The 15,122-nt window shown below is 38.9% G+C and overlaps 2 protein-coding genes across 3 annotated transcripts; one reads left to right on the forward strand and one right to left on the reverse strand.

The window, feature by feature from the left end:
• The first annotated feature begins 687 nt into the window (after positions 1-687).
• On the forward strand, positions 688-4,347 carry LOC144663808 (doublesex and mab-3 related transcription factor 3, truncated-like). Its single transcript, XM_078524870.1, has 2 exons — positions 688-1,177; positions 3,306-4,347. The coding sequence occupies exons 1-2, from the start codon at positions 796-798 to the stop codon at positions 4,250-4,252; spliced, it is 1,329 nt and encodes a 442-aa protein (XP_078380996.1). The 5' UTR covers positions 688-795; the 3' UTR covers positions 4,253-4,347.
• A 2,346-nt stretch (positions 4,348-6,693) lies between these two features.
• On the reverse strand, positions 6,694-15,094 carry LOC144663806 (ras-related GTP-binding protein A). 2 transcript variants are annotated; one of them, XR_013572673.1, is made up of 9 exons: positions 14,940-15,094; positions 14,743-14,842; positions 14,461-14,527; positions 12,976-13,198; positions 11,771-11,989; positions 11,601-11,692; positions 9,552-9,667; positions 7,946-8,108; positions 6,694-7,639 (listed from the first exon to the last, which is right to left on the reverse strand). XR_013572673.1 is itself a non-coding variant. In XM_078524868.1 (9 exons), the coding sequence occupies exons 1-8, from the start codon at positions 14,967-14,969 to the stop codon at positions 8,008-8,010; spliced, it is 948 nt and encodes a 315-aa protein (XP_078380994.1). In that variant the 5' UTR covers positions 14,970-15,094; the 3' UTR covers positions 6,694-7,651; positions 7,993-8,007. The 2 variants fall into 2 exon arrangements, 1 of the variants encoding a protein (XP_078380994.1); XM_078524868.1 differs by having other exon boundaries at positions 6,694-7,651; positions 7,993-8,108.
• Positions 15,095-15,122: the final 28 nt, after the last annotated feature.

Here is a 15,122-nt window from a genome sequence, read left to right on the forward strand (position 1 = left end):
GAGTTTGCGCAACATGATAACTAAACTTCTCGCTAAAATCTGACTATGTTGGGAACTAAATTCCCCCGAGGTGAGAAGTTTATAGTTTCTTTGCCTGTTAGTTCTTTTGTTTTGCCCGGTACATGGTGAAATGGTTGGATGGATTTTCAAGAGTCGGCCACACAAACACCTTAAAATAAAATTTAACAGAAGGATTGAAATTTCTTTAAGTTTCTCCCTATGCTTTGCGAGTCGCTTTTTTAAAGTTAAAATTCGTTACTCGGAATTCAAAGCGTTCCCATCGCTGGTGCGAAAAATAGCTAAGAAAAGTCATACATAAATAATAATACTTTTAAATCGCTGTTAAAAGAACAGGAACGAAATACTTTGAGTGGCAAGTTCGAATTGGTTTTCACTAAAACGATCTAGAACGGAGCGAATTATGTTTGTAAAGTTCTGAGTAGGACAAGCGACAAACTTCGTACAGTTTCAAGGCTTTTACCGCCTTTCGAATTTCGTATTTATACTTTGTACAGTTTTTAAGGACTTCGTATCACTTGCGGGCGAGCAAACAATACTCTTGAATAATTGACCAGCTACCAGCCAATGGGAGAGCTTGTTATTCATAGCAAACATCCCTGTTAATTAGTGAGCGACATTTAAGCGCTGGTTCATTCTCTGCAATGACACCAATTTTACGTGATCGCGGTCTACACGAGTATATCGAAGCGCGTTTTGTTCAACTGATTTTCCTCTGGAAATAATTGTATATTTAGTTTAGAACTGCCGTCAACTCGAAGACAATTTAACACTGCTATGAGTACTGTATCTGAAAACAGTTCGTCGAGCGGCTCTCTCCGCGCGCCCAAATGCGCGCGTTGTAGAAATCACGGAGTGGTGTCTTCTCTCAAAGGGCACAAGCACTATTGCAAATGGAGGGATTGCGTCTGCCCCAAGTGTTTACTGATAGCCGAACGTCAGAGAATTACGGCCGCTAGAGTAGCTCTTTTGCGCCATCAAACGAGAATAGAGCCGTACGACCTGAGAGGACTGAACGGGCCATGTGCGGGGTACACGCGCGGCGAAAGCGGCGATCACGAAGCTGCCTTTCCTTCTTTCGCGACAAGAATGAACACAGTTTTCTCAGCAAATCTGCCAGTTGAGCCAGTGAGACCAGCTTCTTGCCCTGTTACTGAAGGTAATGAAGTATTTTGATGTTTTTAAAGTGTTTTACAAGCGTAGTAACTATTTCTAAACGTGGTACGTGAGTCGAAATTATTAGATAGTGACTTCTGGGGAGAAAAAGGTGTGAAAACGACTCTGACGGAAGTCGATTTGATAGAACAAAAGATTCGGCCGCAGTTGAAGTCAAATAGTAAGGAAAATTCTTTTGTTCTGTAGGATGTGTTGTGTAATCCTAACTAAATCAAAAAGTAATTTTTGAATGAACCCGTTGACATGTTTTTGTTTTGCCGTGACGATCATTCCTAGGAAGGAATTTTCTCTTTTCAAATGGCACTGAATGTAATCACATTCTTTTTAAAAGGAAACAAAAATGCTGTTACGAAATCATGTTTAAAAATGGGTCTTTCTTTTATCACTGATTTTCTATAGCTATTCACTTGAGATAACTTTACAAACGACAGATCAGTGGAAATTCGACAAATTTTTTTCGTCGAGAGAGAAAATTTCATTTTCTTGTCGTAAATAAACTTAAGATAGTGAACGACTGCGCAAACATATGCTCGATTCAGTTCATTCCTATCCTAATGGATATATTTACCCGAAAATATTTATCATTTAGTAAAGAAACTTGACAGGCCAAACAATTACACCACCTGGCGGCCACTTCAACAAGTACAAAAAATCTGTGGATTTTTTAAAATTTATTAACTGACTCGGCCGAAGTTAAATATAACTATTTTAACTGAATCGCCTCGATTTAATTTGCCCGCACAAGCCTAACCAACTTGAAAACGCGCACAACGATTTCTGAAATTTAACAAATTACAAATTGTTTGTGGTCAATTTAAAAAGTTCCGGTATTATAAAGACATAACAAAGTGATTTATAGAGTTCTTTGTTCAACTGTAGAAGATTTTCAGTCATTTACGATTGATTTCTCCTAATAGAACGACAACAAATTTTGGAAGTTGCGCCACAGTTTTTAAAACTAAGAATTAAAACAAAGTTGATGAGCTATTTAAGTAGCCTGCGAATACAGCCGCCTCTCATTCGCTCCCGCTTATTGTTTTTTTTTTTTGCGCTGAAGAAAAAACCTTAGTATCGGCTATATTAATCAAACAATAAATATTTTGAGCTTTATGAAATAAGCGTAAAATGTTTTTGTGTATTTTTTATTTATCGCGTTGATTCTAAATTCAGAATATAATAAAAATCAGCGATAGTAATCGAAAGCCTCCTTTATTAGGATTCCAAATTCAATTGAACTAATGAGAAGACGTTTTCATGTGATGACTAGAAGTAGAACCTTGCTAGAATCTTAGTGATCAGGAGTTGCTCAAACCGTAATAATCCTTTGTTCTAAATGGATGTGTCCTTGAGTTTTGAGAGCACAATAAAGTATAGGAGAAGCGTGCCAACTTGTAAAACAAGCAGAAACGCCGCCAAGAACACAAAAGACAAGAAGACCTATTAGAGCGTAGATAAAACAAGTGCCTGGCTATCACATAATCAAATTTGCCAGTTAGAACAAGTTCTTTAATCCCATCTGAACAAAGGAGCTGTGATTATTGTTTGTGTGTTTCTAAAAAAAGCACTGAACCTTCAGCCAGTGATCACATGATAGAAAAACATCAGCTTTTGTTTTGTTGAGAGTTTCGTTCCAATTCCTGAATTGTTCACAATCAGACACTTTGAGGCTCATGCCCTTTTAACTGAAATTAAGGCTTTTTTATTTAAAAGAAGGGTTCTTTAGGAGAAATTAAATACCAATGATTGTTCCGAGGACAAAGCTTTGGTAGTAGAAGAAAGTACATAGTTTAATCGCTATAACTGGAACCCTCACTTACTCGAATTTCCCGCTAACTCGAACCTTTTCCGATTCCCCTCCAGGTTGTTTTCTTACTAATTTTACCCTTGATAACTCGAACTCCCGATATCTCGAACCTTTTTCGATTTCTCTTGAAGGTTCGAGTTATCGGGATTCAAGTAACTTTAATCCTTTTCCTTTTTTTTTTTGGCTTCTTACACTTATAATTACATGGAGAGCTTGAGTGGGGCTAGCGGTACAATCCAACTTGTTTCCCTCTTGACATTTTCCCTGACAATTTTTCTCTCAGCATGCCTTCTTATTCAATCCACAGAGAAAAACGCACAAGAGCCTGTGTTTATCAAAGAAGAGCCAAAAGATGAAGCAGAATATTCCAACAGTGAGTCAGTGCCTGTGGAAAACCAAAGCGATGAACCGCCAGCCAAAAGGTTGGCAAGAAGCGCCTCTCCTCCACATGCCAGCGGTGTTTCCCGCTCCCCATCACCCCGCTATCACGTGCACGACAGCTGCAGGCCACGTGTTGATCACATGGTTCAAGAAAGCGAAAGGCCCTCGTTCCAGTTTCCATGGAATTCTACATTCCGCGACCAAGATGATTTCGACTACACCGTCAAACTCCTGCAGAAGAGCCTCGGCGATTCTGCGCTGAAAAGAAGGAAGCCTCCCCGTCCAGTCGAAGTTCTTAGCAAGGTATTTCCCTCGCACAAGGAGAACGTGTTAGAGCTGGTCTTGAAAGGCTGCAGTGGTGACGTAGTCCAGGCAATTGAATGCATTCTAGCTGGAAAAAGTCATTCTATCGACTTCCCTACAGCAACAAGCCCTACCCGTCCCCCTGCTCACTTAAGTTCTAGCTTTCCCAGTATGCCATGCACAGGAGTAAAACCGTCTCTGCTGCCTACTGTACCACCTACGCTACCGCTGACGTCACTCAACGGCGTCACCAAGACAACACCACACCCGCTGACCTCCATGGGAACTTTCTCTGCACAGGCTCATAGTGGACTTCGCTTGCCTCCTCACCTTAGAAGCCTCTCGATACAAACTCATAGAGGCAGGAGCGAAGATGGAGAACTACACGGATTAAATACACAAAGCGGCCTGCTTAGGCCGGCATTTTTGCCAACTTATTCAGGCTCACCACCGCCACCAAGGGAAAGTAGTTTTGCAGACAATGAAGTCTCGGCTTGTTTCCGATGCGCAACAAAACCTCGATCTGGTGACAGGTTTTGTGGAAAATGCGGGGCGGACCTTAAATGTTAGCAGGGCCTAAGAAATATCCTCTAGAATTTGGAATTCGTTTTGTTTTCAAATATTAACAGCTAATTTTTGCCAAAATAGAAAATATAGAACTTTATAAATGATATTTAATTAAGCTCGGAGTTATATTTTTGGCAATCGTTTTGTGAAAACAAAGAGATATTTAAAAATAATACTAATTACGCAGACTTCAGTTTACAATTCTACCTTGACACGTTTACTATATAAAAACGTTTATCAAAAAGAAAGGTTATGTCAAAGAAATGAGGTATATGTATGAGCAGGGATGGGAAGAAATAACACCCAATTCAGGGACCTTCCGTATACAAGACGTTTTACAGAACAAGCTGTTTTATCTAGTCTGAATTTCAGCTATCGTCTTTAGTCCCGACCAAAGAAGGTTTGGAAAAACTCACTTGCAAAAATGATCACGAATAACTCACTAAAACATTGAAAATATGAGACCACGAGAATACGACTAGTTTCATAGAGTACTGTTTAGCAAAAACCATAAACTTCCGGAAATAGAAATAGTCCCTTCGTCCCCCCCTCCCAAGGGGGGGGGGGGGGGGGGGGGGGGGGGGGGGAAAAGTAGGCCAAAAAGGGGGAGAGGTTTCGCGGGGGAGGTGTTACCAGATTTACGTATGGAAAGTAGCTTATGAAATAATTTAGCTCTATTTGTATTAAAACGGTCACAATAAAAGAGTTAAGTATTTGGTAACAAGTGGGTAATTTGTTGGTCATCACATACACTTCTCTTTTAACATTGACACCGCTAACCTCACAGAAGACAGGGCTGTTGGCACTCGATGATATGTCATTGTGATGTCATGTTGGTTTTCTCAATAGGAGAGAGGAGAAAATCAAGTGAGCTACACGAGAGTCCCGGGGGGCGGGGGGTACTCAACAGGGTTTTCTACGAGGGGGGCTCCGCCCCAAGGTCCAACCCTTAATTTTTTTTATAACATTTTTGACAAAAAAAGTTCCCTTTATATACCTTCCTTCTCAAACGCACCAATAATTCATCAAGTTAAAACAAAGAAAATCCTAACCGGGAAAAAGGTTTGGATACCCGGTCTTAACTAGCATTGATTTTTACAATTTAATTTCTCCGTTTACTCCGTAGTTTTTGTTTCGATTGAGAAGATACCATATCAAATACTCGAGACAGTGTTTCATCGTCTTTCCAAACACATCGAATTTTGTCAAAAATACTCTGCTGCACGTCGTATTTTCAACTCTCTTCTCGGTGTTAGGATATCTACCGGTATTTATTTTTTGCTTGTTCGGATACCGTAAAATTCCGGTTAAAGCCCCCCGGTAAGGCCCATCACCTGGAAACAAAAAAACATCCGGAAAGCCCCCCCCCCCCCGGATGTAGCCCCCCTCAGCGGATGACAATACTGAACGTAACAGGGCTAAATGTCGTATGCGATAACAAAAAAAAAACGTATTCCATCAACACTCCCGTGGCCCTCGAAACGACCGCAAAGCCCCCCGGAAAAGCCCCCCGCTAAGCCCACCCAAAAACCCACGAAGGAAAGCCAGGGCTATAACCGGAACTACGGTATTCCAATGAAACACTGTCTCTCATGTTTGATATATTACATGAAAATGGTATCCCTTTCACATACCTACAGGTGAAATACTGCATCCATTTTCTAAACTTTCACTCTTAAAAACTTCAGATGTATCATCGGTAAGGTGCGTCTGTTTCGAAATATTTTCAGAGCCCCTTTTAAATAACTAATTGACTAACAGTCAGTACCCCTTTCGGGCGGAGCCTGCCCGCAGAGTCCACTGACAGGGGTACTTCCCGGGCATGAAGTACTGTCCAGAAGACTCTCGTAACCACAGCCAGTTCGTTTAAAAGGAGACAAAAACTTCAGACAAAATTACTCATCTCTGTAGTTGTGTTCTTCCCTTTATTTTAATAAACACTTAAAAGTGTTTGTACTACTCAAACCCTTGTTTAATTCAGCACTTGCAAAAAGCTTATGCTTTACAATAATGACAGTGAACTCGAGTTTTCTACGAACAAAAAGTCAACTACTCAACTGTAACGATACATAGTCGACGAGCCATCCGATCGCTCAAAGAAAACTAGAGTGAGATAGCTAATTATTATTGTAGAAACTATCCTTGTTCTACGACACAAAAATTAATAATTTTATACAAAAATACTTTTTTATGTTACTTTTTTTTCAAGTCCTGGGTATGTTCAGAATATATGACAATAACGAAAAAGTATATGAAATAGCCAGTCAAATTCAAAGATTTGCAATAGACCATGGCTAGTTTCTACCAATGGAAGTAACAAAACAGCAAGATTACAACGCAATGTGATTACCAATGTGTTTGAATATGATATAACGTCATGCCTCGTTTCTAGGACTTTGATTACATACGTCTTCTCAGTGATGTCACAAGTAAGCCTAGTTAAAATGGAAAAAAATTTGCCCAGTACTTTGCAGGCTGCTGCCTAACATTATGCATCTTATTACAGTTGAATCCTGATAACTTGAACCTTCAAGAGGAATTGAAGAAGGTTTGAATCATCAGGAAGTTCGAGTTATCAAGGGTAAAATTAGTAAGAAAATGACCTGGAGGGGAATTGAAAAAGGTGTGAGTTAGTGGGAGATTCATGTTTCCGGGATTCAACTATATAATTTATAACACTGTGTTACTTCTTTATTTCCTGATTCATAATCATTCTTTTATAATGGCTGTTTTAAAACCACAACCAAAGTTATTATTACTGGCTCATCATACATTTCATATTTGTATCATTCTGTTTAAAGATGATTTCCGGTCCGTACTGCGCAGACTCATGGTTTGTTTTCATTTTTGTTTTGAATTCGTTGAAACATTACACTTCGGTGATAGCGTACATGAAGTTTTTTAGTTCGCCATTACGGATCGTTTTGTTCAAGAATTCACGATGAGCTAAAACGTCCGTTTGAAATACCGTCGAGCTTCTTTTACTCGTTATTATTGTTTTGCAAGGATATCTGGCATTAATAATGAAGAAAAAGGTAAGTTTTGTCCTGGAATTTTTATTTTTGCTAGTAAACATTCTTCTGTTTGTGAGACTTACAAACATTGCAGGCGGAGATTGCGCAGTACGGACTGGAAATCATCTTTAAGGAAGGTGTCCCCTAACTGCACGTTGAATGATGTATTGTTTGTGTATGTCTGAGACCTTTACTCAGTGACTTCTGTGGGGCTTTCCCAAAGTCTAATTTCGTGAATAGTAGCTTATAATGATGACCGTAAATAATGACAATTGCAATTAATGCAATGGCAATAATAATATGAGACAAAACTAAGTTATTCCTATTAGCAAGAAACAATTATAATTTACAATAATATTGGCTGCTCTAGCATTATTTAACAATTATCCTGCGAAATCGCGCGGAATATCGCCTGATACTTAGCCGACGAGGCCGTAGGCCGAGTTGGCTAAAATCAGACGATATTCCGCAAGATTGAGCAGGATAATTGTTTTATTATTCAACAAATTGTCAACGAAACACATTTTGCACACAGAAAAACTGTAATTGTGCCGCGCTTTACAAGATTTCGGAGGAATCTTCGCAACCTACGAATATCGCAGGATATCTGTTATGTACGGATGACAGATATCGTTAACATTTTGACCATATATGGGCAGCGCGCGCATCTGTTGAATAATAATTTCTGTTTTATGCAGTTATTATGAGGAATGTTTTCCAAGGAATAACATCATTCTATATTCTCTATCTTCCTTTCAGGGAATGCTGTCCATTGCCTGAGACCTTTTCAAGCCTCTCAAAGTGTTTTCTTGCATTGCGAATGTTGATCTGTGTGGCGGCTGATGCTGCAGGAAACAAAACTGCATGTTAACCCTTCAGTAAATTACCATTGTAAATATTTGTACATGTATACCGTATTTTCTCGATTAAACGCCGGACCCCGATTAAACGCCGGCCTTGTATAAACGCCGGGTCAAAATTGCTAGTTTTTAAATAAACGCCGGGGGCGTTTGTTCGAGGTCCCCGGCGTTTCTTTAAGGTCAGGCTAACAAGTTTATATATTCTGTTTGTCACAAATCTCGAAATAATCACCTTTGGATACCCAGGGACTGTTTTCGGGGTAGAACGAAGAGAAAAATCGTCCCGCCTTGACAAACTGCCCCTTGGTCTCAAAGATCGGTAACAATAGATCAATCTGAAAAATTGGCAGAAAATTGCAGTCCGTTAATGCAGTCCGCTGGCTTCAAATAAACGCCGGGTTCACGAAGCCAAGTTTGAAATAAACGCCGGGGACGTTTATTTGAGAAAATACGGTACTCAGATACAATAAAGAAATGTACAATGTTAAGTCATGCTAGACAATTTAATACATCCATCTGTTTAGAAATACAAGTTAGGTCTGCGAATAAAGCCACCTCTCATTGCTTCGGGCTGCCAGTTCAGTGTTTTGGAATGCCTTATGGGCTAGTAGTGATGAGATGTGGCTGTATTTGCACGCTTCTACAAAATTTGAGAAGGCAAGAATTTTACAACAGCTGTAAGAAGTATAAAGAACCTGGTTTACACAATTTATTATTGTCAAAAAATGTAAACGAGACTATGTAAAAGACTTTGGCATGATCTCCCTCAGTCAAAACATTTGCACTTTCATAATGAAGAGGTTGCATAAACCTTCTCAAGTTTTTGTCTTGGAATAAGTGAAATTTTTGCATAATTTCTTAATGGTGAGTTTGGACATTGTTAAATGATCAGGATTAAATTGGAGTGTGTTCATTCCTGCATATGCACAATAATGACTATTGCACTCAATTTATGCATTACATGTCAGAGCTATGCTCAGCTTTTGTCCACCAACTGCAACACCAGTTGTATATAAAAAAAAAATCACACAGGTACTGTAACGTGTAAGTACTTTGTTGTAAATAGTTTAGGTGTCGTGTTGTAAGAAGCGTAAGTATTGCATTGTACTGTAAGCAGAATAAGCTTTGTATAGTAAGTAAAAATTAGTGAACGTCTGGCTTTGTAAGAACAGTTTTGTGTATGTGTTGCAATAAAAAAATAAAAAATAAAAAATAAAAAATAAAAACACCAGTTGATAGCTAAGACAGTGTACTCCAAATAACATTGCAAGCAATGTGGCAAGTCTCTGAGCCTAAAAGGAGTAAAAGGTTTGGCCATTTTTTTCAAGTTCCTTATTTGTAATCTGTCTTAATCTCTTTCAGTTATCACCATCCTTCTTTCTCATGCAGTCAAGGCTATTAGCTAAAATTGTGTTTATAAATACTTACGGATTGAAGCATCCGACATGATCACCATGACGTACGTGTTTGGTGTAAAGACATCAATAAATGCTGCAAAGGTTGAATTGCGCACCTCCATGCTTTGAAAATGAGCATGTAGCTTACTAGAGAGGATAGAAATGAAATAAGTTAGCCTGGCTAGGAACCACACTTAAATTAACTTGTAAATTTCTTCACAGAGAGACGGGTCCGCAGGAAACAAAGTGACAGCCTCGACAAACCAGAGACAGAGCACAGATGCAGCCTCTGTAACAAAGACTGTCACTCTCGCATCGGCCTCTGCAGCCACAGACGCCGGTGCTCCAGCCAAGCAGACAACTAGGATGCTAACCATGGTCAACCTTGACCGACGGATGCCTATTATTATTTTTTTACACTCAGTAAGTATACAGTCTGGTAGATATGCCGCACCCCTAAATCAAGAAGCTCAAATTTTGGGAAACAAGTTCTGGAAAGAATAAATCTTGAGAGAACTACATTGCAATCTTATTTTCTTAAGTATGATCAGTGCAAACTCTAGGATGTTCAAACCATGGAAATACAGTTGAATCCCGATAACTCGAACCTTCAAGGGAAATCGAAAAAGCTTCAAGATGTTGGGAGTTTGAGTTATCAAGGGTAAAATTAGTTACAAAACGACCTGGATGGGAATCGGAAAAGGTTTGAGTTGGTGGGAGTTTCGAGTTACTGAGGGTTCCAGTTATCGGGATTCAACTGTAAAACCAAATTAATAATGAATACAGTATTTTACAAAGAACACAAACAGTTCAGTGAACCAATCAAAATTAGAAGCAAATACATTAAGCTGTTGCAAAGCACCAGTAAATGTGTGCAAGTGTAAATCGCTCTATGCCAATACTATAAACATAACATCTGCTGACAGCAAAGATGAACTATACTTAGTTCAATTCCCGGGGAGAGGGGGGGACTCGCATATGAAAGTGACGGGGATGCTCGTCGTCTCGCTTAGGGGTGTAAATTTCGGATTTTTGGTCTCGTTTAGGGTGTTCCAGCCAAACGCCAATATTTTTTAGCCATAATGGTCTCGTTTAGGGTTAGCAGGGTGAGACGAAAATAAAAAAAGGCAGCTTGCCCTTCGGGCAAGCTCTTATTTTATCTTACTAGCCCAAAGCTCTGAGGAGCTAGCCCGAAGGTAATTTGCATATTAATTTATCATATGCAAATTTAAAATTGTTCTTCCTTTGGAGACAATAAATATAATAATATTCAAAAAGAAAAAGAAAAGAATCTTACCACAAGAATTAAAACAAACACATAACAATTTTGTGGCAACTAACTTTGTAGCTTAATGTAGAGGATTGCAAATATGAAGGATCCTGAAGGATACATTTCAAGAGACAAAATTCATATGCATACATGACGTACCCAATGCCTGCAATGCATTTCGGGGTGTTTTCAAAAACGGTCAGCCATTTGCAAGTTTTACGAAGTGATGGAGTACTTTAGTGCAAAGCAATACTATGGATTGGAGAACTATGACTTCTTTTCTTATTTTGAATGCTTTAGAAGCAAATATCTTCCAATATTATTTTCTGAAAGGCACAATTCCTCAGAAAATGGCTGTTACTCATCTTTAATAACAGAGAGAAATATAGTCGCCACGTTCAAGTTGGTGGAGTTTTAGTCTCCAAGGATGCAGTGAGTCACATTTTTGAGCCCCAAATTTTTCCCTCTAATTTGTCTGATGCATATTTATTTCTGAAGGTTGTCTTAAAGAAAACAATGTTTCTTGCCCGTCGGGCAACCCGTGATCAGAATGCGCTAGCCCGATGGATAATTCAACTAGCCCCGGGCTATCGGACAGCACTTTTGTCGCCCCCTGGTTAGGGTTTTAAGAAATAATTATACAAATATAAATTCCATTCTTAGTTTTTTGGTATCTTTTAGGGGTCAAGAAAAGGTTGAGCCACACTCACATTGGTCTCTTTTAGGGGTTCTTTTCAAAATTTCCGACTAGTGCACCCTGTCCATTTCATATAGGAGTTCCCCCCCCCCGAGGGTTCAATTACAACTCACCTACAACTTAATTTGAACTGCTTGATGATGTTGCTAATTTTTTCAAATCTGTGTACGTCTTTATGGGACTTCCGCTGACAATAGGAAATAACCTGAAATTGGAATGAAATTCACAAGTTAAAGCACCTGTAGGAGTTCACATGAGTTACTGATGCATATAAAAAACTCACTAGAAATGTGGCTCTCTCAAACAGAAGGACTTCATCTGCATCAATGATCGACGCAAAGTTCTCTAGATTCTGTTCCAGTTGTGTAACATTGGGAATGAGTTGGTACACAATGGATGACCAAGCTTTATACAGTGTTTCATCCCAAATTGATGTTCGGAAACATGTGCAATCCAGTGGTTTGGACAGTCTCTTGAGGTCCTCTTCACGCTCTCTGAAAATCTGGAAGAAAGAGTATAATAATTAAGTTAATTGATAATAATTCCATCCATTATGAATAATTATTATAATAATATTGTACTTGGTGAATGCTTCTTCTTATGCATTCTTATGCGTTCGCGCTAATTGTTTATGCACATCCCTACTGCGCACGTAATTCGTGCCGCAACGCCATGCCACGTCATACTTTGAGCGCGCGCGCTGAGTAAAATTTCTAAGAACATATAGGGTGGATTGCCGTTCCGCCAGCTTTGCTTGCAATTTGCTCTCTTAAATGGTCGGTGACCCCTACTTTTTTCTTAACAGATCACTTTTGTTAATTAATATCTACGTTTTGCGAGAAAATGAAAAAAAAATCTATTAAGTGGAAGTTTGATTTTTTTGTCACACTGACGGTTTGAATTCCCCTTTTTGAACTTTCCTTTTTGCGGTATGACAGTTTCAAATGCCCGTTTCCAGGGTTACGTTTTACAAAAAAGATGGCAAAACTAGGAATTATTTACGCAACAGATGCACTTCTACAAAATGTGACTAAGATCGTTAGCCTCGGTTTATTTTATCTTCGAAATTTAACTATAAACCCTGTAAAACATGCTGAATTACGTGCGCCAATTTTTCAAAATCAGGGTAGTTTTCCACACGCTTTCTCTCTAAAACGATGTCGGTGACCCCAACTTTTTTTGCATTTCTGACACAAGTAACTCATTATCTGACCACAGCAAAAAAAATTTAAACAATCTATCGAGTAGAAAATTTTGGCGCGAACGTCCTTAATAGCTTCAAGTAAATAAAAACAAAGATTCTCAAGAAAGAAATAAGGATGCCTGAGTTGTGATATGTCACTCCCTTTACCAGATATTAAATATGAGTCTCAAAAACACAGCCTTTACCTTCACCTGTCCCCTGGTGCCAAGTTGGCACATAGGGCCTCTTAAGAACATAGCATGTAAACAAAATTACATTATAATATTACATTTAGGATTTCTCACCGAGTCTCTCTGATCCTCTTGGACTAAATCCATTTTGTGAATTAGACAGAATATCTTGGCATCTGGCGAGTTTTGAAGAATAGCTTCCAGGCAGGTCTGATAATAGTGCATATCTTTCTCCAGTTCTCGACTTTCCACATCAAACACATAGATAAGCACCTCAACATTTCTAAAAATGTTGTCTCTTTGACTTGTAAAGTAGTTCTCCATGAATGCTTCTTGTCTGCAAAAAGTAGAAAGAGGTTGCAGCAGAAAAATGGACAAGAGGTTTTAGTTAATAAGGAGGTTTAGAACATTCCCAAACACCTTTTTCCCAATGGACCCTTAGCTTTGCAGCTAACGATCACATGGTTCAAAATAACACCTTGCTGGAAGGCAAGCAGGGTTCTATCTAGAGGTGTTCAGGGGTAGAAGCTTCCCCCCCAAACAGCCCAGCTTCCCCCCCAAAAAAAAATTTGTGATAATTTATACAGTAAATAGATAAATCAATATATCATTTAGGTCAGTGTACATGAAGTGAGCATTCCATGTCCCAGGACACTATATGACAAGGAACATGGAGTACTGTAACTGCAGGCTCAGTTACCATTGAATGAGTTGATCGAATATTGACAGCATGGACAAATTTGTTACCAGAAAACCGAGAACAAGAAAAAAAAAAAAACAATATAAAATTACAGTGAAAATATATCAAGGTTGTGTCTCAAAATACACCAGGTTGCATCTCAGCACATATCCATGTAAAAAAATTTCCAGGGGGGCATGCCCCCTGAACCCCCTAGAAGCTCGTGGCCTTTGGCCACTCGCAACTTCTCCCCCAAAAGAAAAATCCTAGATAGAACCCTGGCAAGCAATGTACTGGGACATCCAAAAAAGCGACTTCAACCAGTCATTCTCGAATTTCTTTTGTTTGAATGTGAATTTTGTGCAATGTGACCGTAAGCTGTGAAGGGCACATTAACTTTGACTAGAGATTACTATTGACCATGAAGCATTTTTTTAGGGGTATGTGTTATACTGTACAATTTTGTGTTGCACCTCACATCTGGCTGTCCTGGAAAGATTTGCATTTTCTACAGCAAATTAATCCAAAAGCTTTAGTCAAATTCTGACTTGAGCAATCAAAACATGTGGCTTACCTCGTCATCATACATTGAGTTCATCAGTGAATAACACAAGACCCTTAGGATCCCATTATCAGTTGCCATGGCAAAGCCAAAAGAGATAAAACATGATTTTTTTTTTCCTTTTTAAAGCTGAACTAAAAATCTAGTATGGCTTTCATTCACCATGAACATTTTGACCAAGTTAAAAAAAATTATGAACAAATATTTCAGGGCCAGCCATATTACTGGTACCTTTTCACTGAATTAAGGTAGCTCTAAAAGGTGTGTACAATTTTGAAAACTTATTAATAAAATCAAACTGATGAAATTCTCAATAACAGCTCACGGAGAACATGTATGCATGATTTATAATAATTACCCTCCACAATCCCAGAGATTGAGAACCAAGTTGCCAAGAAATCGGACATGGGAATGCTCAACGTCAACTGTAAATCAAAACAGAAAAAAGGTGCAATGAGAAACAAATTAAAGCTAATTAACATAGAAATGTGAAGACAACAGAGAAGGGAAATGAACAAGTTCGTCACAAGCAACAGATTAAGTAGTGACTAGTGTAGCTTTTCGTGACAAAACGTAAAGCGTGTTTACGGGTAGAAACGAGCTCAAAACCAGTAAAAGATTGGGGAATGCATAGACTTACTTGTCGCTCCTAGTCTTCTTGTGTCTCTGGCGATGTAATTTGCGAATATAATCGACCTCATGCTTGTTTTTCCAGAGCCGCTCTTGCCCATCAGAAGAACCTAACGATTTTATGACGAAACCATGAAAACGCACGCTATTTAGAACGCCTCTTTCACTCAAGGAAAAATAGCGCAGCATAGAAATATCAAAAATTACCTTCTTCTTCATCTTGACGTTTTTTTCCATTAGTGACACTCACAAGATTTACGCAATTACAAAGAATTTTTGTTGCGAACGTGTTTTCGCGAGGAAGTCATGTGAGTCGAAAGGAACCAAATGTACTTCGGTCAGCGGTAATTGCATGAAGAATGAATACGTCATGATCACGATACGCGAAAT

The sequence above is a fragment of the Oculina patagonica genome, chromosome 8, assembly GCF_052425735.1.
Source record: "Oculina patagonica isolate OP01 chromosome 8, crgOcupat, whole genome shotgun sequence".
NCBI classification, from domain to species: domain Eukaryota; kingdom Metazoa; phylum Cnidaria; class Anthozoa; order Scleractinia; family Oculinidae; genus Oculina; species Oculina patagonica.

Bases quoted from the DNA above. Each gene is read 5' to 3' on its own strand.
- LOC144663808 (XM_078524870.1), top strand. From the start codon at position 796: ATGAGTACTGTATCTGAAAACAGTTCGTCGAGCGGCTCTCTCCGCGCG. The intron at 1,178-3,305 runs GTAATGAAGTAT...TTCAATCCACAG, and splicing joins TTCTTGCCCTGTTACTGAAG to AGAAAAACGCACAAGAGCCT.
- LOC144663806 (XM_078524868.1), bottom strand. From the start codon at position 14,969: ATGGAAAAAAACGTCAAGATGAAGAAGAAG. The intron at 14,843-14,939 runs GTAATTTTTGAT...TAAAATCGTTAG, and splicing joins ACGTCAAGATGAAGAAGAAG to GTTCTTCTGATGGGCAAGAG. The intron at 13,199-14,460 runs GTAATTATTATA...TACTTTTTGCAG, and splicing joins AATCTCTGGGATTGTGGAGG to ACAAGAAGCATTCATGGAGA.